The 25724-nt window shown below is 40.2% G+C and overlaps 1 protein-coding gene across 1 annotated transcript in view; it reads right to left on the bottom strand.

Moving 5' to 3' along the window:
- Positions 1–23973, bottom strand: part of CMC1 (C-X9-C motif containing 1) — a 43110-nt gene extending 19137 nt beyond the window's left edge. The window contains exons 1-2 of the mRNA XM_015853957.2: positions 23842–23973; positions 11855–11947 (exon numbers count right to left, since the gene is read on the bottom strand). Of these exons, the coding sequence (XP_015709443.1) occupies positions 11855–11947; positions 23842–23866 (118 nt within the window). The 5' untranslated portion in view covers positions 23867–23973. The remainder of the gene's footprint in view (positions 1–11854; positions 11948–23841) is intronic.
- Between the last annotated feature and the right edge of the window lie 1751 nt (positions 23974–25724).

Raw genomic sequence — 25724 nt, 5'->3', positions numbered from 1 at the left:
AGTGGTAAATTTCCTTTCATTAACTAGACACATGCTGTACGTTAAGGTAATAAGGCAGAACAGTGCCTTAAAATAATATAAGAACGTTTGTAAGCGTTATGTCCTGACAGAATTTTACCCTGAACTCCCTGACAGGCAGAAAGGTATATGTCAGTTCAAATCCATGACAGTCTATCTGCACTACAGGCTCACTCAGCATGCCAAACATTTTCTATCATGTTGAATTTTACTTCCTAATATCTTTCTCACTGAGTTGCTCCTAAATCTGGAAAGAAATAGAAGGAATATTTTCTGAATTACCTGAAATAAAGTATAATGGGACTCAACCCTTGTGCAAACTACATTGGCAGGGGTCAGAAATGGGATGGCAAACAAACCAGGCACAATTTTGTAGACTGCACACCCAGGGCTATATCATGGATAAAACAATGTTTCTGTAAACCCTGCAACACAGAGATTCTTCCATACTGAAGAGTTCAATTTCTTCAGCAATGTTTAGACTATGTTTTTGTTACACTTCCTAAATAATGAACAGAAGGCACACAGCAACTTGTATACACACTACGAAGCTTTACTAAAAAAAAACACATTGAAAAAAGAGCAAAGAAACAAGAGGAAAAAAATCAGGACAGATGAAGAATGACAAAGATTATTTACACCAGAAAAAATAAAGAGTACTTTTCATCACTGGCCTTATGAATTATTTTGACTTGGCTGCCAGATTCACTATAGAGAACTACTACTCCAAAGGTAGAAAAAAGTAATGGGACAATGAAATGTACCATTTGAAACTGTAGACTGTGGTGATACTCATAGTGGGTACCGTTTTCTTCAACCAGAAAGTTCTCCCTCAAAATCTGAACATCATTTTTAACCCGGTGATACTCATGTTTTTGGTGCTTTCTGTCTTCATTTTGCCGTGCTCCTGAAAACAACTCATAAACCCTAGGTTCCACCATCTTCCCTAAACAAGCTCAAAGACTCCATAGTAGAAATAGGATGGTTACTGAAAAGGCCTTTTTTTTTTTTCCTTTTTATTTTTTTTCCCCCCCTTTTCGCCCTTTTTTGCCTTTGGATAAGCAGATTGTCTTATTTATTCCATTCAAAGTACTGCTTTTATTCAGGCCACTACCAGGAATCTGTCCAATGTCTGATGGTCTTCATGGGGACATCAGCATTTCAATAGCAGGCCTGTTGGGTTTTTTTTTCTGTTTGGGGTGGGTTTTTCGTTGCTTGTTTTTTTATAGCATAAAAAACATTTTTTTCAACTCAATTTACAAGCAGTATAAAAGTAAAAACTCTGCTCCTTCAACTGCAGATTTCATAAAGCACGCATTGGTATTGATGAGGTGATGAGGATCGGGAGCAGGACACAATACAACTTCCTTTTAAAACACAAAGCAAAGCTTTTAATATTATCTACTTGTAAAATCCATACATGCAGCATGTGTATAGTAAAGATGTTTAATGTCACGCAGAAACGCTATATTCAGTGAGGCCTTAAGTCATTCTGTGAGCCACTGAATATTCTGAGTGACAGTATTGCAAGTACACTGCAGGACAGCATGAGTAGTCAGAAGGCTCTTGATATACTAAAAGATTTAATCTGGAAAAACAGTGCAATTCAGCAAGAACAAAATAAAAAAATCTTTAACCCTAATACTGTATATACACGTGTTTGAGTATGAATGCCATGTACAAAACCACTCTGTTTCACAGAAACAATCAAAAGCACAAATACACAGCAGGCAGACAGATTCATTTCCTCTGTGCCTATCTATAGCTTACACTGAGAACATCAGTGACCTACAAAGAAAAGCTGGACATCCTAAAACAAAATGCCTTTGGAAACAAACAAAGCAATCTCTGAATGGTAAGCAATAACTAAGTATGGGAACAACCTGTCTCTACAAGCTGCAACATTAACCAGTTTACAGACATACCAAACACAACCTCAAGAAGAGAAGTCCAATTCAGCCCGGCATTCCTCTCAGTCTCGGTAAGTATATCCAAGGGAAACCAGCAAGTAAAAAAGCAGACCCCTAAATACCATAAATAATGTCTAAAAATGCCTACAGCTTCTTCAATTCTTTCCCAGTACTGAGGATTTCAAGAGAAGAATCTTTTTACCCCATTCCAAGCGTACATTATCAACTTCGAAATTCCTTATGCAAATTCCTGTCCTACTCGTCACCTCACAAGCACCACCTTCTACCCCTTAGTGGATTCCTCTCAAATCCTTCATAATATCCCTCTGAAATATGTCTAGTGTGCAGAAGCTGAATTGTTTTTCCTCATCCATACCTCCAATGGTCTGTCTGTGTAGCTCTAATACTCCTTGTCCATCCCCCTTCACACCTTCTGACCTGTTGTGCAGCTTTTGATTCCTCACCCCAAATACTTCTCACCTTCTGTCATATGATCATATTTCACGTGCAAGTATCTGTCCTGATCTTAGGCAGACACATTCCAAGCACTTTATTCAGCCTGATATCTTCCTTTTTTATTTTTGACAGTATTAAAATGCTACAAACAAGATTCAGAGAAATTACAATAAAGCACAATTATTTTATGGCCTTTTGTTACTGTAGCCTTTATTCCTCTCTCAATCAGACCTGTAAATAGAACACTCTTCAGAGCAGGAATCTCCTCTACTCTTTTTCTATGCAGCACTATGTAGCCATTTATTGGAAAACAATTATAATGGCATCAAAATTAAATTAAAATTTGCAGCAGGAAAGAGGGATTATTTTTATTGCCATTATTGAAAGTACCAGAACAAGAATAACATGCAGAAAAGTTTTACTTAGCAACAGATAAAACAGTTACTACTTAAAGCTGTATATTGTCGGTGTTGTTCCCATGACTGTTTAAAAAAGAAGTGCCTGAGGAACATCTCACTCCATTTAAACAACCTTTAGCTTTAATTTCCACACTGAAAAACTTTAGAATGGCTCAGTCCCAAAGAAGGATGAAAATTAGAGATTTCATTAACCACATCCTGATGTTTCCAAACAAAAAAGCATGGAGAACAGTCAGACCGCCACATCTTGTTAAGCATATGCCTACTCATTGGATGTTGTACTGAGGGACATGGTTTAGTGGAAGCTATTGGTAATAGGTGAACGGTTGGACTGGATGATCTTTTAGGTCTTTTCCAACCTTGTTGATTCTATGATTCTATATTTCAACTTTATCTTGCTTACTCCTGTTGCCTGATAAGGTTTATCTTTAACCCTCTGTTGCAATTTGATTTGGGGTTTGTTGGTTTGTTTTTTATTTTGGACTGCTCAGCTGACTCATAATATTCTACACAGAGATGTTCAACAGGTACAGCTCTCCAGTCTACAGGAAATGGAGATCAAAACTACAACTCTCATAATACGCTGCCTTCTCAAATCAAAGCCTGTTAATTTGTAATTATTATTCTGAACCCTATTTAGCACAGCAGTAATTAGAATTTTTCCCCACTACCTTTCCCTGAATGCAATACACTCTTTAAAACACCAAAACACTGCCTGCAGTCTATCTGAAAAGCACTATTTATTGGTTTGCAGTTCCAAATATGCAGTAGCTGCTTTTGGGCAAAACTAACTTCTATTTTCCACTGCTGCACCTAGTGCTATCTACACAACACATTCTGATGTCAGCAGTTGAAAAATAACCTATTTTCTGTGCAAAAGTAACCCCGGGGTAATATTCATAATTCATACACAATTAAAATATTCATACACGTGCACAGAGAATATAGCATGACCTCTTAAGGCATTAGATTTATTTACACAACAAACTGACTGTCTTACTGTTGAATGTAACTCTACAGTCATTCTAAGAGGGGTTTACAATCCAAAACTGCAAAGCAATTGCTGAAGTACATCATTATGAACACACAGTTAATATGAAAGTTACAATCACTCATATTAACAGTATGTGCAACTATGTCACAGGAATATAATACTGTAATATTCTAATACATAAACTACTGTATCTGTAGTTTATCACCATCATCAATGAATAGACAGTTTAAAAAAACAGTACAGAATTCATTCTCGATTGCTGGCAGTAACAAGAACCGAAAGGGGAAGAATCAGGATGTATCAACTAGGAAAGAAAACCGAGGGTCAGTAAACAACACATCCAGCATCTAGTAAGAGATACAAATATGGTCTTAGTAAGAGGCTGCAATCACAACCCCTCTTTCTAGGAGGATTAAAAAAGAACTTGACTATGTCTCTCCTAACCACTGGCTGCTATCCTGCCAACTCAGTCAGCCAACAAACGCACTTATGTGAAGGTTGATCCAAACACCACCAAACAGCATGACATTAATGTCAAGGGGAAGTTTGTCCTTCTGTCTTCATAGCCTGCACCAAACTGACCTCTGACATGGAATCAGCTATTCAACCTAACAGTACAGAGCTTACCAGTAAGAGAACTTGCAATAATTTGACTACATAAAAGGCATTTTTAGCCTCGTAGAGCTAAACAAAAGACGTAACCCAAAGAGATTAAATTGTTCCTAAGTCAGAGAACTCACATTAGCGCTAGTGTGCCTCCCAAGAGAAAAAAAAGTTCAAAGAAAGAATATCAAATAAGAGACAGACACACTTTTCATCACTGGGCAAGGAACCTCCAGGTACACAATCAGTAGCAATGGAGAGACACTCAGCAAGCTTGATTTGACAGGCAGTTTGTCAGCATGCAGCGACACAGCTAAAAGGTGAAAACAGCTGCTGAGGAGGATTTGGGCCTTAGTTCCAAGTCCAACACTTCCAATGATCCAAGAAAGGTATAAAGATTATTGTTTTGTTATACACAAGTACCTCCCTTTTGTATATGTTATAATACTGTAAGTCCAAGGTTTAAAAGAACAACACAGTACTTCCTCTACTCTGAAGAGCTGCAGAAGCAACTATACTGTCATTAACTTCAGCAGTTAACTTGGTCAGTGCTTAACATGGGTATTACTGCACACGCATGACAGTAATCCAAATCCATGCAGGCATCCTCTATTTAAACAAGCATTTGTTAATATTCTTTATTAATCTATACTGTGTTAATATATTTATGCTGGAATGGGAAAACAACTTAAAATTCAGGATCTTTAATGGAAACCAAGGAAACCTCTAACTAAAGAAAACCGAAAGAGTGGACAGAACATAGATAACCTATCAAGGTATGAACTCCAAGCTATCACCATCACTTTAGTGTCTATGCATAAAATTTCGTAACAGGTAAGAGAATCAAAATTAAGACAGTGCTTGTAGGATGTGGCAACCTGGCTGAAATTGATATTCATTAGAGTACTCTTTGCATGAATAGGAGCATTTGGACTCTGTGGTCTTTATCAGAGCCCCAGCTGGTAATGGTTGAAGGTTAATGCCTTACTCCATTCTGTTCAATTTTCTTTCCTAATTAGTCCTCCAAATCTATAGCTGTGAGCACCAAGTGTCTGTGCTCAAAAGAAACTAATTAATGCTAGCAAATTAGATCAAGTCCAAAGATCCAACAGCCAAACTCTTAAATGCTCCTTGTTAATAGGAAGTGTAGCTGTCAATAACTGCTGTTGGTGGCTATAATGAGGCCTCTTTCTTTCACTGAAAGTGATTTCATTTCTCTTTGTCCCTGTAAAAGCTGTTCCATTCCCTAATAAAAAAATAAAAAAAGACTCTACACGACTAAGTTGCAATGGCAAAGCTACCAGTCTGACCCACTTCTTGTGATCAGCTGGGTTGAAATGACATGAAGGGAGAGAAGGAAAAAAAATAAGAAATCAGATGGATTAAGTTCCCTCCCCAAACATTTTATTCAAAGTCCTTGCACTAGTTAGAGTACTTAGAATTTCCATCACCAAGCAACACAATATGCTCTCATATTTTTTCTTTATAAAACCTTCTAGATCAGCTTTGTTTAGTTAATACTGTAACTATCATTCAAAAAACAAACAAATAAAAAAAAAAACCAACATGAGATCTATGATCTATGATCTCATTTCTTCAAATTGTAATTTACATAGAGCTGTTCTCTCTGCTCAGTTTGTTGGAGCAAAGCTCAACGTAACATAATCCCTCTCGAGATTGTATTAATTCACTCACATGATTAAATGCGATGAGAGTAAATGTTTGTTGGAAATATATCAACCTGAATCTTCTCCTAAAATAAAAGCTATAGTGCACAGATGAGAACATCATAAGAATTCATCTTATCCTCAGGAAGACCAACCGGACAGAAACACCTACTAATTCATTACTACTGCTAAAAAGAGCTGTAGCACTACCAAAACATGCCATTTAAACAGCTGACAACTACACGGCATGTCAAACAGTAATCTCAGTACCTTCATACAAGGTGAGAGGCTCGCACAATACAACCATATTGTACTTTAATACGCGGAAAATAAACACAGCAACAGAGGAAAACACTTCTCCCCTTTTCTATCTGCAATTTTGCCACTCAGTTTTCTGAGAAAAATGAAGTTGTAGGTGACAAGGCAGCATCGTTTTTCTCCTCTCATAGAAAAAGGCTATTCCAGTCATGAAGTTTATGACTCCTTCCATGCAACCTTTTAGGCTTTCCATCGAATTTTCAATGTATACAAAAGCACGTGTAAGAAATGACTGGTCACAGCAGCTCAAAAATATTACCCGGAAATGTCATGCTATCGCACTGATTTTTACCAGTTACTTGATCTTTTTGCTTCAGTTAACAGATAATTATCTTCCGTACATTCCTTAAACACGCAAATTTCAAAAAGATGATAAGGACTATTTTCCACTGTACAGATCAGCAGGTGAGCAAAACTAAGTTATTTTTAGTTTCAATCTGCTTCAAGAAAATAAGACTGATCAATATTTTTACATATGAGCTGCCATTTAACTTCCTGATGCTACCAGCCTTAGCACCTGCCAGCGTTAATCTCAGAACAGACTATAGATACCAACAGGTTAATGCAATTGTCTGCATCAGTTAAGGAAAGTGAGCAATACCACTGAGCAGCATATCAAGATGAAATTCCCTATTTTGTATATTTCATTATTTGCATTTCTTACAAAAGGATGTATGTGTGTTCATACATATATGTGTACACATATATACACACATACACACACACTTTTTTTTTTGGAAGGACAAATACCCAGGCATGTACCTAGGCAGTTTAATGTGCAGCATCAAATATACCTCAATCAGAAATTTCTTCCTTTTTATGGAGTTTGATTTGTCAGGTGTAAGGGTCATGGACTAGAGCAGGTGGCCCCTACGGGGACAGAGATAATGTCACTGACAGGACTGTTGAGTAACTGCACATTATCAAAACTCTGGTTGACACTGGTCATGCTCTACTGTAGAGAAGCCTGCAGTAGTGTTGCATCCAATCATTTTCACTAAGTATCAACGTGAGCCCTGAGGAGGAGAGGGCTAATGGGGAACATGGAGAATGGGAGGAGGGTGACTGCCTGGAAATGTCCTTTTCCAGCCACACTTTCCAAACCAATTTTTAAAGCATTGCCAAGTATCTTAGAGATTTTTCAGGGCAAGTGGATTTTCATTGCTAATTACTTCCTACAGACACCAGAACCAACATAAGTATGCTCCAGAGGAGATTCCCAGCTCACCACAGGAGGAAACCATCTTCCTTTTGTCTCCCTCTTATACTAAAAAAAAAAGTACAGAACATCCCATCCTCTTAGCCACATTAATTCCTCCCATAACAAACTTCAAACAAGAAACAGCCACATTCTTATCTTGTAGGCAGGATCAAGTGTGAAATCATCCAAACTGTTTTCTTTACTTAACTGCCTTCCTAATGGCAGTAACCAAGCTGATTTGAACTAGCTATTCCTGTACTCGCTCTGAAAAGCATATAGTTCAGTTACTTATATGAATACTAGGAACCTAACAGAAGTCATCTGCAAGTCTCTCTTGCTGACTGTGAAAGGCCCAAAGCCACCTATCAGTAGCAGACACCAAAATGAAAAAGATAAAAAAAAGTTTAGACTAAAACCTTGTCCCTAGAAAGAAAAAAAAATAAGTTTGTGGGGTTTGGGAAAGAGGGGAGGAAGCATTTTCTAACACAACAAATACACATCACATTGAAAAATGTATACAAAATTAAAGTCTCATGATTGACTCAATGACCTGAGTACTTTCTTTAGCGGATCTAAACTTAAGACAACGTTAGAACCAAAACCCATGGCCTCTAAAAGTTACCTGTTTCTGCTTTTTCCATGACGAGCTATTACAAATTAGCTCAATGTACAGTACTTGCAAGACGATGGTTTATATATTTCTGTCCTGAAAGGTTCTTCTCTACCTAACTGCAAGTTAAAAATTTCAGAATCAGTAACTCTGAACTGCAGAATAAGTGCTCTTAAGAAACGGAACAAATGTTCATTATGTACACAGAATCAAAATCAACCTCAACCAAAGCTCCTGGAGCTTCTTTGGTGAGTTCTCCTAGTTTCACAGCAGATAGAAGTCATGGAAAGAAGAGCACAAGAAGTTAGAACAGCAGATGTTTTGATGAGTTTCACACTCTGAGCTTTTGATGAGCATAAGACTATGAGACTATGACACGCACAAAAGAAGATAAATTGACACATTTGCCTATTTTTAAGAAATTTACTCAAAATTAAGATTTTATAACAGTGAAATAAAACTAAAGAGTTGACAAAGACAAAGCAACACTGCTCAAGAAATTATTTTATAAAAGGAATGGATGCAGCAACAGCAGATAAGCACTCATTTTAGCTAGTTAAGTTTGTAATCACCTCTTTTATATGCCAATAATACGCTGATTGAATTAGAGGGGTACAACATGATTCATGCTAGCATCTGCATAAATACTCTGAAACGTTCTTGCATGACAATGTGCTGTGGCTGTTTTGTTTGTTTGGTAACATTTAAGAAAAGTACTGTTCTTTGTATGATACTCCAATAAAAGTCCACAATTTCATGTTCATATACTTAATGGACATTAAGACAATAAGGCATGTTGGCGTTCTGGTCATTTGTTCTTCAAAAAGCACGTTTCCTCTGTTACCAAAATTACAGTAATTTTCATTAGGAAAGTGCTTGTCCTTTTTCAGGACATGAAAATGATTCTGCAACTAAGATGTCCTTAAACTCTCAAGAAACGTGCAGCACTTACAAGAGTTATACTGCCACAGTTTGAAAAAAAAAAAATCAAAATAAATTTAAATAAGTAAAATGAAATATGGCCAGCATACTTCATTGTTCTTAGGAATTATCTTAAAAATGGACAAACTGTCATGGTTATTTCATCCCTAAGCTACTCTGTTAAGCAAAGACAACCCAGCACAGCAACGGGTCACCCATGTAATCACGGTGGCGAAGCAGTATCACCTCTTTAGTTAACAAATCCTTTCCTTATTTATTCTTTTTATTTTTAACCCTTGGGGTTTCTTTTCTCTGGATGCCTCCTAAACACGTGCTGGACAGGCTGTCGCTGCTCACATTATTAGCTCTGAGAAGCACACATCTCTAGGTGGTATAGCTGCAGGCTAAGGTAACGGCCCATATACAGATGGACCCCATGCTCATGCAGAGAACTATTGAATGTACAGGGGCTCCCTGTAGGGACAGATAGGAAGCCAGCACGACCAAGAAAATTGTAAAGACCTATACTTGAAGAATAGCTTTTTTCTCCTATACTAATAATACATTTATCACTTTCCTAGACACAAAATGAAACAAAGGTATACTAATAGAAGTTGGTCAAACAAAACTAACAGAGCAGAAAAACCTAATCCAAGAACAAGTACCTATGCTACTTAACATAAACAGAATCAGTTCATACCTGCTACATTCTGTAGCACAGCAACTGGATCTCAGGAGTTCTGATGACTTAATTACACAGCTTATGCTCTTAGTTTGTAATCGTGTACAGGCAATGGCTTTTATGCTATTTACCATGATTAAGGCTATCCTCCCATACTAACAAGAAACATTTATTCCAGAAATAATTTCACAATGGATTTGAGAGATAAATTCTCCTGCAGACAAAACTGTTTAACCTTCATTTACCATGATTTGCTCTCCACCTCCCTATACGGATTGAAAAGCGTACAACAAAATAGCTGAAGTGACGCAATCACCTTTTTCAGAAGAAATATTATTAAACTATATGGTTGTAACTAAATTTAATCCTCAGAAAACAGATGGGTGGTTGAAAAAAAAGCTTCTGTAAAGAAACTGTGAATTGAAGTTTGTGTAAACAACGTAACCACAACCAAACAAAAATGACACAGTTGACACCTGTTTTACTTCTAGTTAGAGCTGGTTGTCCAGACACCTTACAAGTCAAAAACAATAACAATCTAACCAGTGTTATTTAAAGTCATGGCTTCCTATGGTTTCCTTCCACTTTCCCATGAAGCCTCACAATTAAAGTCTAGTAGATTATTCTAACAGCAAAAGACAGAAAGCCACGCACCATCAGGGAAACGCTTGCGCTTGAAAACCAATGACTTAAGGAAGAACTGTGCAAGTGTAACCACTGACAGGGCAGCTGCTTTTGTGGGAACTAAAAAAGAGAATTCCTGGAAAAGGTCACAGGCAATACCAAGCATTAGACTTTTCCAACACACTACTCCTAGCCATGTGTTTGCATCAAAGCTGTTGGAGTCAGAAGAGCACAAAGTGCAACAGGATGTCATCAATGTAGTTACCTCCATAAAAACAAGCCCTACAAGCAGCAGAATCTGTAGAGGACTATGCAATGAGACACAAAATGACCATGAAAATCTTTCATACCACAGGGAGTTTTGCTGGTTAGCTCACAACAGAGTGTTTAAAAGAGTTGTCAAACTTCAAGCACTTTTTTTTTTCTTGGCTTTTGTTTTATTTTTATTATTTTTTTATTTACTTTAAACAAAAAGACAAGTGTTGCAGATTTGTTGACCTTTTGTCTGATGACAGGTGGCTGTGAGTAGTTTGCACCCTGGCAGACATTTTCAAAAGAAAGAAATAAACCCGCTTGATGTGTCCCTTCAAGGTGAAGTTGATGCTTCAGCAAAGAGGGAGAAAGTAACTGCTTTTCAAAAGATACTTGTGCTATGGAAAGATCATTTTGCAAATGGATGTTTGGAAATGGACACATTGTTACTGACTTACTGAAAACAGTGCAAGTGTCTCACCTATAGAACCTTCCGATGTATCTGTATACTTTAACTTGGAAAACAAATATTTCACCTTTATCTCATTCTTTTTTAATTTCTATTTCTGTATGGTTCGTAATGTACACAGTATACTAGTATAGAGAACATACGTATCATTAATAATTAAGTCTACATATTTTGGGTACAGTGTGCTCAAACTTGTTTTTTAGCCAGTAATCTTTATAAGAAAATAAAAAATACCAAAGCAGGCAGCATCAGCCTAAAACAAATTCTGTCTAATTACATATCTCCGTGTGCTTGCATCACTAAAGCACTGATGAGGGAAAGGATACGCTTTGTAAATAAATCTATTACAATGGAGGACGCCCTACCTGAAGGGTCATGTGAAGCAACTTCATCTATACAAGTATCAAATAATAAGGACAAGTAACCCTTTGTTTCTCCCTCATCACATAATCCAGATCAAAATGTGGAAAGTTTTCTAGCAATGAGAACCAATCAAGAACAAGTCATTTTTGATAAACACGTCACACCACCAAGCAGCCAAGGTCATCCTGGCAGGTTTATATATGTACCACACTATTGGTTTCACAGCAAACAGTTAAGATGCTGATCGTACATATTAATTTCCTGACTACTTGTCTCCAAAAACAAGGATTATAGTCTGGGAAGAAAAGTGAATACATCCAATCTCCTGATGTATTCTTGACTCTTACCTCGCACTTTATCTGAACACAGCTCCTTAGCTCGGTCTCTCATTATCTGTGGAATCAAGACATCTTTTTCTACATGTCTCAGCTTAGAATTCTCTGCAAGAGAGACAAACAAAAATAAAAGGAAAACGTTATTTTTCCAAGTTTCAGAGAAAAGTGATCCATGGAAATAACACAACACAGGTGTAGGGAACCTGCTTTGGCAGGGGGGTTGGACTCGATGATCTCTAGAGGCCCCTTCCAACCCCTACAATTCTGTGATTCTGTGAACACCGTTTATAGAACAGATACTAAGATACTAAATCTGTCACAAACCAACAGCAGAAAATACCATGGATCTGGTGGCACTTTCTTCATTCTGCCTTAACTAAATAGAACATCTACATAAAGACAACACAAAGATTTAGACACGTTTAATTCAAGAGATTAACTTTTTTCTGTGTTATCTATACAATCTTCAGCTTTTTAGCTCACGTAATAAGGCAGAGAAACATAGCACCTTGGAGCAGAAACTAAAACTTGTATACTTGTATTACTACGTGGAAGACTGAGGTTCTTCAAAAAGAAACACAAGTAACCATTTTCTTATCTGTGAGAGTTTCTTCACTGAGAAAAACAGCAAGACAACACTGATGCCTGAATTCTGAATTTAAATGTAGAGCTGTAGTTTGCACGCAGTTGCCTCTAAACAGAGTTCATTACTATGTGCACAACTACTGATAACAGATCACTTGGAAACGCATTATTTTTTTTCTAAATCAATTCTCTTCAGAACAAAAGGGGTGAGAATTTACCGAGCACAACTTCTTCCTTCTTCGCTTCTGATTTAAAAGCCCTTTATAGAACATTTGTTCAGAACACTGTAGAGCTCAACATCATTATACTGAATACTGGACTTTCCTCCTCAAACACACTATTTATTCACCTTTTGATGCTGATATAATTCTTCAACATAGAATCAGCTGTGATGCTCTCATTATGAAAGCTGTGAGATACGCTGTAATTCTGGGTGACAAATCATTTTAAAATAGCATTTAAATATTTAGATTGAATGGAAGAAAATGTGTGATGTATTAAATCAAGGAAATGAGAAACAATTAAGTCATCTGCCTCATTTCAAACACGCTAATTTTCAGAGCATCTGCAGTTATCTCTAGATCAAAAGGAAACAGATTAACGTTTCACTAGTCATTTCTAATGCCTCACCTTTTAAAGCTTAGTAACATTATGAGGCTACATTATGAGCTTGCGCAGCATTGTGTGTCCGATATTACTGGGGGAATCTGGTAATGAAACAGAACTCTATAATGACGAATACACAGAATTAGAACTAAAATTTTCTCTTTCTCCTGATAAATTTCTTGTTTGAAACTTCTACAACAAAAAGAAACAGTCTTTTATGCAGCAAAAATACTAAACACAAATCAATGTGTTTTTAATGCTCTCATTTTCATGACTGAGAAAATAATTACAATTAAATACAAGTTCTTCAGGGTATCAGTACAACTACAGTACAAAGGATCTGTACAATCAAACGTAAGATGCCACACAACTTTAAAGCACATTTCTTAAAAAGCAGGATTCAGCCCAATGGTATGGCAGGAAACAGCACCACTGAACTACATGCCTCAGCTCTACTTTGAGCAACTTCAGCCAAAACAAGCTGGCACTACTACAGTCCTTCCCTATCCCAGTGCCTGCAATGCTCTTCCCTCTCTCTGCACACAGAGCTGTTCTCTGCTGGCCTGTGGACCAAAAGGGAAGTGAATTTGGTTGGACAGTGAATAAATTTCTTCTCATGCAATTTTTCAGCTAGATAGATTCTCCAATCCATTTCACTATGATACTTTGATGGTCCATGAGAAAGAACTGTGCAGGAGCAGAAGCAAGTGGAGGGAAGGCTACAGCTACCACGAGCACCACTGGCTCAAACTATAGCCTACACCTTTATTTTGTCTTAGCTACGGGAACATCAGCTGCCACCAAAGCAGAGGATTTGACAGTCCCCAGTCAGCACTGTGCACCCTCATCACATCAGCACCCATGGGCAACTCAGGACACAGGGAAGCGTCTTGAAAGAAGAATCAGAAGAGAGCAATGACAATCATTTAAAGGCAATTATGGGACAGTACAACGGAAACAAGAATAAAGATCACTTATGGTCTCATCTACAGTTTTTTCTTCAGAAGTTCACTGGCAAGTATCAGCTTTTAAACCATACAAAGCACAGGCAATTCAGATCATTTTATATAGCCAAGGTGGTAGATTTCTGCACCCACATGCATCTGTATCACCAAACAGGTCGAATGGAGATGTTTAGATTGAGTAGTACTGTATTTACTCATGATTTTCAACCGGAATGTCTAAAGCATTTTAGCATTCTTCTTTGATTCTAAACTAATCATTTTATTATATGAATAGCAATTTTCAGTCAAAGATCTCAAAGCCCCGGTGGCGCAGTGGTAGGAATGCCATGTTGCAACACTGGAGGCCTGGGTTCAAATCCCCCTGTGGCGCAAGTGGTAGAAGTGCCGCTCTGCTACACAGGAGGCTCGAATCCCGGGGGTTGGACTCGATGATCTCTAAGGTCCCTTCCAACCCACACGAGAATGTGATACTGTGAACACGGTCCTGAAGTTGGTATCCCTAGCATTTATACAAAACATCAAATCAAAATAATAAGGCGCAAATATTAACAACATCAGCTATCAGCTAGAAACAGTTTATGTGTGGAATAATTTCTGATAGCAACCGACGAGCACCTGCAAAGAGATCGACATCAGTCTAACCAAATCAGCTCTACAGCTGAAGTTACATGGCAAGAACTTTCAAAGAAACCACACCTTAGAAGCAAGACTTCATCAAAAAACATGAGGCCGTCACAATGTAAAGCTACCAATTCCTTTTGCCTTTTTTCAACTATATTACATTTTCTAGAATAATAACTAGTGTTTCCCTTTAGATAGTTCACTAGTCTGCACTAAGATATATATTTCTTATTCTAATACCAGATTTGCTGCTGACTAGTCCCAACACAATCTGCATTACAATACACCTACTATGTTTTTTGCCTGCTGTTTTATTTTTTCTTCAAAATATCAGTAGAATTATTCCTAGGCAAGCAAGAAATAGGTTTTCTTACAGTTTGTCCTTGTTTGAGAGTTGATACCTTTGGTTCCTATCCTCATCCTCCTGCACTTTGCCTGGTCTTCCACATAGGCTGCTTGATGCTCTCAGCCTTTGGCAGCAAAGTGTGACAATAACATACTATTTTTTTCAGCTGCCAGCAAGCCAAACAAGTGTTAGCAGCAGCTTCTCCTCCTTATCTTTGCCAGCCAAAACTTGGGCACACTTGTTACAGCAACTTAATGTTTCAAGCATGTTCTACCTATATAGTGTTTGGTGTTGAAATCTACTACAATCAAAAGTTACAAGGAACAAACCAGGACCATAAGCAACTTGAGTAAAGGTTACATAAATCAGAATTAACAATAATAAAATATTGTTAATAATAGAATTAACAATGTAATTAAAGCATTTTGTATGAATAGGCGCAGAATAAAGCCAAAACCAAATGTAGGCTTGCAGACGTTAACACATCTGGACCACTGGCTCCTTCAAAACAAGGGCAAAGCTACAGCCAAGGAATTGGTGAAATAAAGCTACCAGACAAAACTGTATCAGCACACTCCAGAATGCTGCTGCTTCTCACAAGGACATAGAACATAACAGCTCAAAGATCTAAGCTTGTAGTTGCCAGAATAAAAGACACATGGACAAAACCTATAAAAAAGTATGTATCCCTCTGAAAGAGGGACTATTTTCCGTGCCACTACAGGGTACTGTAAGGAATTAAAGGCAGAGATCACAAAACTATGAGATATTCCTATTCAGTGAAACACTAAAAACAATTTTAAAGCATTTTTCTTAACACAAATAAAATCTGGGGGTTTTGGTAAATTTCAATGCCTGAAACAGCTCTGACTGTATACAATACGTAGGGCATGAGGCTACATTTGCAATAGTTTTCTGTGGTTGATTAAACCCTCAGCTGCAAAAGCTATCTAGTGCGATGGAAAGCCAAGGACCACAACCATTTAATTTAATGGTTTTCATTATTTTTCTATAAAATGAGAAAAAAGCCAGGAAATACAAGCATCAGTAGGATGCAACCACTAGGAGAGTAGAGTATACACATCTTATTCTCTCTGCATGGGAGCTGGGAAACTGGGAAATGACTGAAACATTCTTTGCCTTCTTGCCTCTAGCTATAGGATCCACAAAGGCCTAAAGAAAGGATCACGGCACAGTCCTGTGCAATGGACAGCAAGCCTTTAAGAGGACAAGAGATGGAAAGAACATGAAGCTGCTTTGCAGTCTTAATAATGAAAGGAACTCTAGCAGCTTTTCATATTGAATAGAAGACTGTAACAAAAAGGAGATACCAAGATGAAATCTTTCCCTGAACAGTATAAGTTTTATCACCTCTCCATCCTCACTCAACATTGCTGGTTACCGACTCTATTCATCCCCCTGTCACTACATCTTGCTGGTAGTCTACAGCTCTGCTCTCATCCTTCAGATGACTTTAGGAAGCAAGGACATAGATTACTCAGAAATGTTGAGAAGAAGTTGAAAACTCATCCAGATGTTTGAAGAAGCCTCACAGCTTTAGCATCCAAGTGGGACTGCATAAATCAAGTCCAGTGAAAGGTTTTGAAACATGCATTTTTGGATACTCTGCTTGTAATTTGGATGCCCTTGGTTGTTCATCTAGTGACTTAAAAACAACTGAAACTAGTACTTCAAAAATATGAGATGATTCAGTAAGAAGCACAGTATCAACGATGAGCAAAGCAATGAGTAACAAGTTAACAAAGTGCATTAAATTCAGGGGTTTAGTCTTTTTTTTGTATCCCTTGACAAAAATATTTCACATACTGCAAAGACAGCATACAATTGTTGTGTTTTAGGAAGTTCATGGTTTCCAATGCGCTGATTACAAAGCTGCCTGCGAAGTATACTTTCTTTAATAAAAGAAGTAGCAGTGCAGTGTTAATTGTATGCTTAGAGGCAAATGTTCCTTTCCTCGGACTACTGGCTTCAAAACCCACGTCAGACTTATTTTAGTTGCATCCCAGTTGCATTTTGAATGGGCAAAGACAGCTACAACTTACAACTCCTTCAAGGAAAAAAAAAAAACACATTCAGGATTTACATCTCTGCTACTCTGCCCAACTTAGCCAATCTGGATTAAACAAGAAGTTAGCATGAATTAACATAAGATCTGTAAGTCATATGTATACGTGCACCATAAAAACAGTCATCAAAAAAGGTATGTATCACTGAATATGCTGTATCACTGATGTTATCAATTACCTAAATCCTCTATTCTGAAATATGAAAGTCACACAAATTCAGAGAGAGATCTATTAAAGTTTAAGCTGCGCCAGGGGAGATTCAGGCTGGACATTAGGAAGTATTACTTCTTGGAAAGGGTAGTCAGGGACTGGAATGCACTGCCCAGGGAGGTGGTGGAGTCACCGACCATGGGAGTGTTCAAGAAACGTTTGGATGTTGTGCTGAGGAATATGATTTAGCCGGGAAGTATTGGCAATGGTTGGACTAGATGATCTTCTAGGTCTTTTCCAACCTTGATAATTCTGTGATTCTGTGAATCCACAAGCAGAAAAAAAGTAGGTGCTTCTAAAAACATAGGAGGGTTTATTTTCCTGCAATTGTAGTTCTTAAAAAATGCTTCTTGAAGATGAAATTAATACCTCCTATACAATCCAATGACCCACGAAGGAACTCCTGTGCCCATACTCCAAGAAGTTCACAGGGCCAAAATGACAGAAGAGTTTCAGCACATTCCTTTGCAACTTCGGTCCCACAGAAACATTCAGGATCCGGCTAAAGGTAATGAATTTCACCAGTCAAAAACATCCAGCGTGAACCAGCTCACGATGGACCAGGAGAGAACGTTTTCGTGCATACATGAAATGCTACCAAGTTTGATAACTTCATTTGCACATCAGCATTCGCTCAGGAATTGGGAGTCTTAAGTACTTTGCTTTCTACCAAGGTTTTAAAGTGCAGGACAACAAAGTGAGAGAAGTGTTATAATCCAAGAAAAGTAATGTATGTGATATCCTGAAATCCTGATTGAAAAGAGGCTGATCAGTTCAGTTTCTTTATACAGTAGGCTTTTTTTAAGCTGTATATGAATAAATTTTGTTGTATTTAAAAAGTTACAGATTTTGAGATTTTTCTATCTAATATTCACATCATTTTAAATTAAGATGGAGTACAGGCATGACAACACCGGGGGAAAATTTCCAAAGCTTTAACTTCTCACCATTCTATCATCACCTCAAAGTCAATTTTCACCTTTTTCACTGGCTGAATTTGTTATCTTACATTTTGCTTGGGGGCTCATGTGTTCTTGCAACATGGCAATACTGGATTACGAGAATACTGACAAGCCTGTTCACTAAAAATGAGCAATGGCTATATTACAGTCTGTAATATCTAGAAAGAAAAGGGAAAGCAAACCTGACAGAGCACACTTATTTGTTAATTACATGAGGCTTCCAAATGCTTGTATGTCTACTGACTAATAAGTAAAGCCAAGCCTGAAGTTGCTTGTGGACATTTTTGACACAGGGAGGTTTGGTTGCTGGTTTTTTCCACTCCAATCACATAACATAACTAGGATCCACACAATCAAATGTAGATCAGCGCTTAATATTTACTATGCTGGTTCATTCATGCTATCTTTTACTGCGGAGACCAGCTTCAGAGCAGGTAAGACTGCACTGGGCAAGGAATATGGAGTAGAAAAAGCCAACAGAAAAGCTCTTTTTAAGGCTTTTTTGAAGACAGCAACAGTGCTGTGCTTGTGCTGGGGAGCTGACAGCTTGTGGGCAGGCTCCTGAGTCAGCAGGGGTGGAGCTGGCACATTAGTAGCAGTTTAAACACCCTATGAAGATGCCATCACCTGCCCTTAACCTCTGCACCTTACTATAAGCTTTAAATAGCTTTGGGGAGCTGACTTCCACCCACAGCTCATCCTAGGTTAGTAGCCACTGTTGCTGCCCATTGAGAACAGTGTGGTTCTGCTGTGAGGGAGTGAGCACTGCCCACACAGTGATACAGCTGTGGGTGTAGGTGGTGATTCAAGAGCTGAGGACTGTATCATCCCTCCTTGCTCAGCAGTCTGGCTTTCTTCTTGGCGGTCTTTGAGACTGCAGGCCTAAACATGGTCTCCACTAGATAGAGGGCCTATTCTAATAAGACTGTGGTGACCCAGATGGAGGGCCTGCCCAGAAATGTAGCAGTTCAGGTCTCTGGCTGCAGGGAGGGCCTGAGCCTGTGGCTGCCTGGGGAGGGAGGCAGGCAAGAATTCCACCTGTGTGAGATGCGAGCAGGTGGATGAGCTGCTCAGCCTGGTGGTGGAGCTCAAGGAGGAGGTGCAGAGGCTAAGGACCATCACGGAATGCAAGAGGGAGATAGGCTGGTGGAGTGACTCTCTGGAGGGGGAAGGCGAAAGGGGAGATACCCTCCAAAAAAGTGGTGGACCCCCTGCCCTGTCACAGGAGGACAGACCTGACTGATGAGGAGGGTTGGAAGAGTCCTGACTCAGCGTCATGGGTGCTCCCCCTGCCTGCCTACCTCATGTCCACTGCTCCCTCTAAGCAACAGGTTTCAGGTGCTGGAAATCAAAGGGGAGGTGAGCCACTGAGTATTGTGTTCAGTTTTGGGCTCCTCACCACAAGAAAGACATTGAGGCCCTGGAATGTGTCAAGAGAAAGGCAACAAAACCAGTGAGAGGTCTGTAACACAAGTCTTATGAGGAACAGCTCAGGGAGCTGGGATTGTTTAGCATGGAGAAGAGGAGGCTCAGTGGAGACCTCTTTATAATTTACAACTTCCTGAGGGGAGGAGGGGCTTGGCCTCTTCTCCCAGGCAACAAACAGGACCTGAGGAAATGGCTCCAAGTTGTATCAGAAGAGGTTTAGACTAGACGTGAGAAAAAACTTTTTCTCTCAGGGAGTGGTCAGGCACTGGAATGGCTGCCCAGGGAGGTGGCGGAGTCACCATCCCTGGCAATGTGCAAGAGAAATCTGGATGAGGAGCTACAAGATATGGTTTAGTGGTTTGCTGTAGCTATGGTAATGGTTGGATTAGATGATCTTGTAGGTCCTTTTTAACCTTGTGATTCTATGATCTTAACTATTGCACAGGAATAGTAGAGCTGCCAGTTAGGAGAACTTAGAATGTGAGCTACTTATAAGGAAACCAACCCAAACCCCTTCAGACAACTGTAAGTGAGAATTCCAGCAAAATACACAAAATAAGAAGGCAGTAACAACTATATGGATGTTACTATTTAGAGTTCTATTACTTCTGAATTATTCATTTGTTAAACTGATGTAAAATTCCTCCAAGCACAACTTCTCATCACTTAATTGCTGCCTTGTGTGTTTATTTCAGAATCAAAATACACATTTTGTACTTTCTGAGACAGCAAAAATTGACATCCCTATGGTTACAACCGGATTCCTATACAAAGGGTACCATGCTTTTTATGTGAAGCCCAAACATTTGAGAACTTCTGGTCTAAACCAGTCACAAAGGTACAATTCCCATGACCCCACACCCTTCCTAAGAGTGGATGTTGTCAAAGAATGTGCTGCTCACTAACACCTGGAAAATGAAACAAAGAAAGGTCCATAAACATCACAAACTACCCGAAGAACATAAACCAAAACAAACAAACTAGACCTAGGCAGTGTATTCCAGATCTTTGTATACATTCAAAACTGAAATAAGGAATCAGTATCCAAGTGCAAAGGAACCTGCTCTTGAAGATGAGGTGCGGGAAAAATCTACAAACCATTGAAACCCCCAGAGGAGATGCCAATGACATTAAGAATAGCAAGAGTATTAAACACTCTTCTTTTCTTTCATATAAAACTGGAAAACAAAATGTTTCATTAGAATATTCTGCCTAACATCTATAAGGAATTGAGTATTTAGCTCTTCACTCGCTTTTTTCAATACATGGTTGAACAGTCTGTCTGGCTCTGCAGTTTACATCTTTCATTTCAGATAACAAAGAACACACACAAGTTAAAATATTTTCAATATCAAGACAAAATATCTTTCTTAATGAAAGTGCGGATTAAAAAAGAAGGCAAAACAATGCCTACCTTATTCATCTTTGATTTCTGCACTAGCAGATTTAGTGAATGCAGCACATAACAAACAAATCAATGAAGACCTTAAAAACTAACAGCACATACATATGATTCAAAACCACAGGTGATCATTCAGTTTGCCAAAAGCTGTACAGAATGAGGGGTTCTGATGTGGAAAGAAGAATGAAAACCTTTTGGTTACATTAACAAAATGACTGAAGATGTTTCTCTGGATTTTAAACTCTATTCAGTATTCTAAAACTAGCTGGAGTGTCCCAATACGGCATCCATGTCTTAGTTCTTTTCCCATACAGTTCTCAATAATGGGCTGTTGAACAACTTTAATGAATCACTATTATCCTTTCAATTCACATCTCTGACACAAGCCAAAGACACTTGGAACATCAGAAAGGTCAATCTGATTTAAAACCCTTCTTGATGATGGTAACTTACATTCTTGATCACCAATGTTATGTAAGGAAGTTTAATTACAAGGTGAAACTGTTCTTCCTTTTACTTGTATATTTTTCACCTCTTAATTTGACATTGCTGTCTCTAGCATTACTTCTTTCTATCTTTTGAAGCTATGAATCTATATCCATATATTCTTCTATTTCTGTTTTACTGTCTATGTCATTTCAAAACGAGCCCTAATCATTCTAGAAGGCCAATTCAGTCCTTTCACTGATACACTGCTACTGTATTTAACCACCTTAATTTTCAAATGATGACACTCAGAAACAGATACTTCAAGTAGCTTAAGAAAATGATTAAGTTCCTCAGTTCTTAAAGCCCCTAAAAATATCCAGGGTAGGTGTCAAACCTTGTACCGTGTATCCAAGCTACCATCAGTAACCTTATGTTTCTCTTTAAGCATTTGTGAGTTCTCAGAAGGGGATTCAGACATCATTACTAACAATGACAACTACAACCAAATGCATGTTGAAAATGTGCCTTCCAATAACCCATGACTTCTACTACTGAAAGTAGCATCTTAACAATGACAATTTTAGCAATGGGGCATAGAGTAAATAAATAAATACATAAATACTCCCGTGCCGGGCTGTAGCATGTTCATTCTTCAGAAGTATAACGCAAAATCATGTTAACACAGTAGATAAGTCATTTAAGAAAACTCTTATTCATTTCTTGGTTAGCGTGATCTATTGGGTGGCATCCCTGCCCACAGCAGGGAGTTCAAATTAGATGATCTTTAAGGTCCCTTCCAAGCCATTCTATAAATGCAACCACCTACTAACACAGCCACAGTTCGTTCCCAAATAGTGGCGGCCAAAAAGTCTCCTTCCTTAGGAATTGTGAAGATTCACATCTCCAAGCCTTAGAGGATTCTGACATTCACTCTCTACTCTCACACAAAGGCATGAGAATATTTGTGTTTTGTGAGCATAAATGCGGCATCACTCATGGTAACTATTTACTCAACTGTGATTTTTCCTCTTCTTTTTTCCTCATATGTGTGTCAAGAAGTAGTTAATGACGATAACCACACCAGAGTTATCTGAGTTAACACCTTACTGATACAAACAGAGCAGCTCACACCTCTTGCAGCTATTGTTTCCACTTTCTCCACAATCTCACGTAGACATCTCTGCTTTCAGTACAGGTTCTGAGGTTTTCAACAGAGATGTAACAGCCAGGGACTAACAATGGGGCTAGTGGGGAGATAAGGTAGAGGATAGCAAGGTTGCAGATTGAGCGAGGTGTCAGTAAGCAATGCTGCTGCTTAGCAGATCAATCTCAGTACTGGTGTCAGAGTATATATCTATAAAGTACCTCCACAGGACTACCACCACAGATTAAAAAAACCAAAAAGACTACAGTACAGGGTGGGAGGCATATGTCATATAACAACAGGAACAAACGGGAATGCAAAACATGTCAGTCTTTGGAATCATCTTTGTCACACAAGGAATGAACGACGACTTATTTTCAGCTATTCTAATTTCTACTGACTTCTTTTAAAGGATAACTGAGAGCAGAACTGTACTGTTGACAACCACCAGCAGCTGATACACAGCACAAGTTTCATACCATTTTCTTAACTCTAACACAGCAGCACTTAGATGTGCTATCCACAAAACCAGAGCTTGAGCACCACAGAAACACCTTATCAGCAGGCCCTGGAAAGCCAGGCCCAAGCCATTGCCATCAGGAACAGGAAATGGCCAGTGCCCTTTGGTTTCTAAGGTCAAGGCCTCACCAAGCAAGGCACAAGCATGAAGGGGAACTGCCAGCTTTCACCTCGCTGTAGGCCTGGCCTTTTAACATAGGTGTGCCTGCAAAAGGTACAAGCCTCAGGAACACAGCGCTCATATGCACCTTATGCTACTGTATGGCCACAGGTTTAAACTCAGCAATGAGACACATCTATTAGCCACCGGGACACTCCTGTGCCAAAGGTCCAGAGCCACGACAGCTTGCAGCTTTGCTCCCCAGGCAGGCAGGTAGGCATGGCGAGGCTCCCAGGGCACACACATATCGCTGTCCCGGGGCTCAAGCCGAGTTCTGCCGCTGAGGGGAGCCTGAAGCCCGCGCCGTGCTCCCAGCGCTGAGGCAGAGGACGGCGGAGGGCAAGCAGAGCCCCTGAGCCGCGAGCACAGCCCGAGCACAGCCCGAGCCCACCGAGGCTCCCGCGGCGATCCTCCTCCACACTCGGCAGGGAGGACACCAGAAGAGTCCCGCGGGGACTTCCCGCAGGAAACCATGGCGAGGCGCCGACGGGAAGAGGAGGCGCGGGGGTGAGCGCACCGTGGCGGCCGCCCCTACCTGCTGCGCCGGAGGGAGGCTCCATCTGCGGCTCCACGCTACGCCGGCAGCTGCGCACACTACGTAGCCGGGCCCAACCCGCTACCGCGCAGGCGTGGACCGACCCTCTCCCCACCCCCGTTGCGAGCTGAGGGCGGCGGGAAGGGGGGAAGGGCTGAGGGAAGTTCTGCGCTCATGCATTGGGGCGAGTGTTTGGGTTTGGGTGTTCGCTGGGATGTGGCGCTGTGTGGTGTTGAGGAGGTTTAGTTCCTCGTCACTGGAAGCCTTCTGCAGCAGAGGGTACCAGCTTCACCAGGAGCTCTTACGGAGTCACAGAATGACCCGGGTTGGAAGGGACCTCAAGGATCATGTAGTTTCAACCCCCCTGCCTGGCAGGGCCACCAAACATACACATTTACTAGATCAGGTTGCCCAGGGCCCCGTCCAACCTGGTCTTGAACACCTCCAAGGACGGGGCATCCACAGCCTCCCTGGGCAGCCTGTTCCAGGGCCTAACCACTCTCCTAGTGAAGAACTTCCCCCTAACATCCAACCTAAATCTTCCCTCTTTCAACTTAAAACCATTTCCCTGTGTCCTGCTATTGTCAGCCCTTTCGAAGAGTTTACTCCCCTCCTGGGAGTAAGTTCCCTTCAGGTATTGAAAGGTTGCAATGAGGTCACCCTGCAACCTTCTCTTCTCTAGGCTGAACAAGCCCAACTCCCTCAGCCTGTCCTCATAGGGGATAGCCCCCTGATCATCTTCGTGGCCCTCCTCTGGACCCTTTCCAAAATCTCCATATCTTTTTTGTACTGAGGGCTCCACACCTGGACACAGTACTCCAGATGGGGCCTCACAAGAGCATAGTAGAGAGGGACAATCACCTCCCTGTCCCTGCTGTCCACCCCTCTCCTGATGGAGCCCAGGATCCCATTTGCTTTCCGGGCTGCCAGAGCGCACTGCTGGCTCATGTTGAGTCTTTCGTCCATTAGGACCTCCAGGTCCTTCTCTGCCGAGCTGCTCTCAAGGACCACTCCTCCCAGCCTATACAGGTGCCTGGGGTTCTTCCGGACCAACTGCAAAACCTTGCACTTTGCTGTGTTGAACCTCATTAGGTTCACCTGAGCCCAGCTTTCCAGGTTGTCGAGGTCCCTCTGAATGGCATCCGTTCCCTCCACCGTGTCGACCACACCACTCAGCTTGGTGTTGTCAGCAAACTTGCTGAGGGTGCACTCAATTCCCTCATCAGTGTCATTAATAAAGATGTTAAAGTACACCGGTTCCAAGACAGACCCTTGAGGGACACCACTCATTACCGGCCTCCACCTGGACATAGAGCCATTGACCACCACCTTCTGTCTGCGGCCTTTCAACCAATTGCTTATCCATCTAGTTGTCCACCCATCAAATCCACTTCCCTCCAATTTGGAGATGAGGATGTGACTCTTAGCACAGTTCTGTGAGGATACAGCTGCTGACTGGGGCCTACAGGGTCAGAGTTTTGCAGCCTTTGGCCAAGGGAGCTGTTGTGGGGTGTCTGATGTGGGGACTGGAAGAAGATAATGAGAGTTACAGGAGTGGCTGCCTTCATTGGTTAGTTGGTTTGTACCCTTGATGAAAGAGCTTTTTGTCTAAGTACGGTTGCTTGAGAAAAGTCACACATTGGGAGGTCTGCAGAAAGAATAAAGTGTGCTTTTTGCATACCATCACTATGAGTTTATTGCTAATCAGTCCACTCTGTGTGTCCTCTTGGACTCCCACCACCTCACTGTGCTAACATCCACTGTTTGGTCTCCATAAGCATTCACGAGCATTAGTGAATGTTAACGGGTGCCATTTTATCAGTTGAGCAGAATTCAGTGCTACCTCTTTGGTTCAGATGCTCTTCCATGTCTGACACTATTTT

The sequence above is a fragment of the Coturnix japonica genome, chromosome 2, assembly GCF_001577835.2.
Source record: "Coturnix japonica isolate 7356 chromosome 2, Coturnix japonica 2.1, whole genome shotgun sequence".
Taxonomy (NCBI): domain Eukaryota; kingdom Metazoa; phylum Chordata; class Aves; order Galliformes; family Phasianidae; genus Coturnix; species Coturnix japonica.
This window is presented reverse-complemented; position numbering and strand designations above follow the sequence as displayed.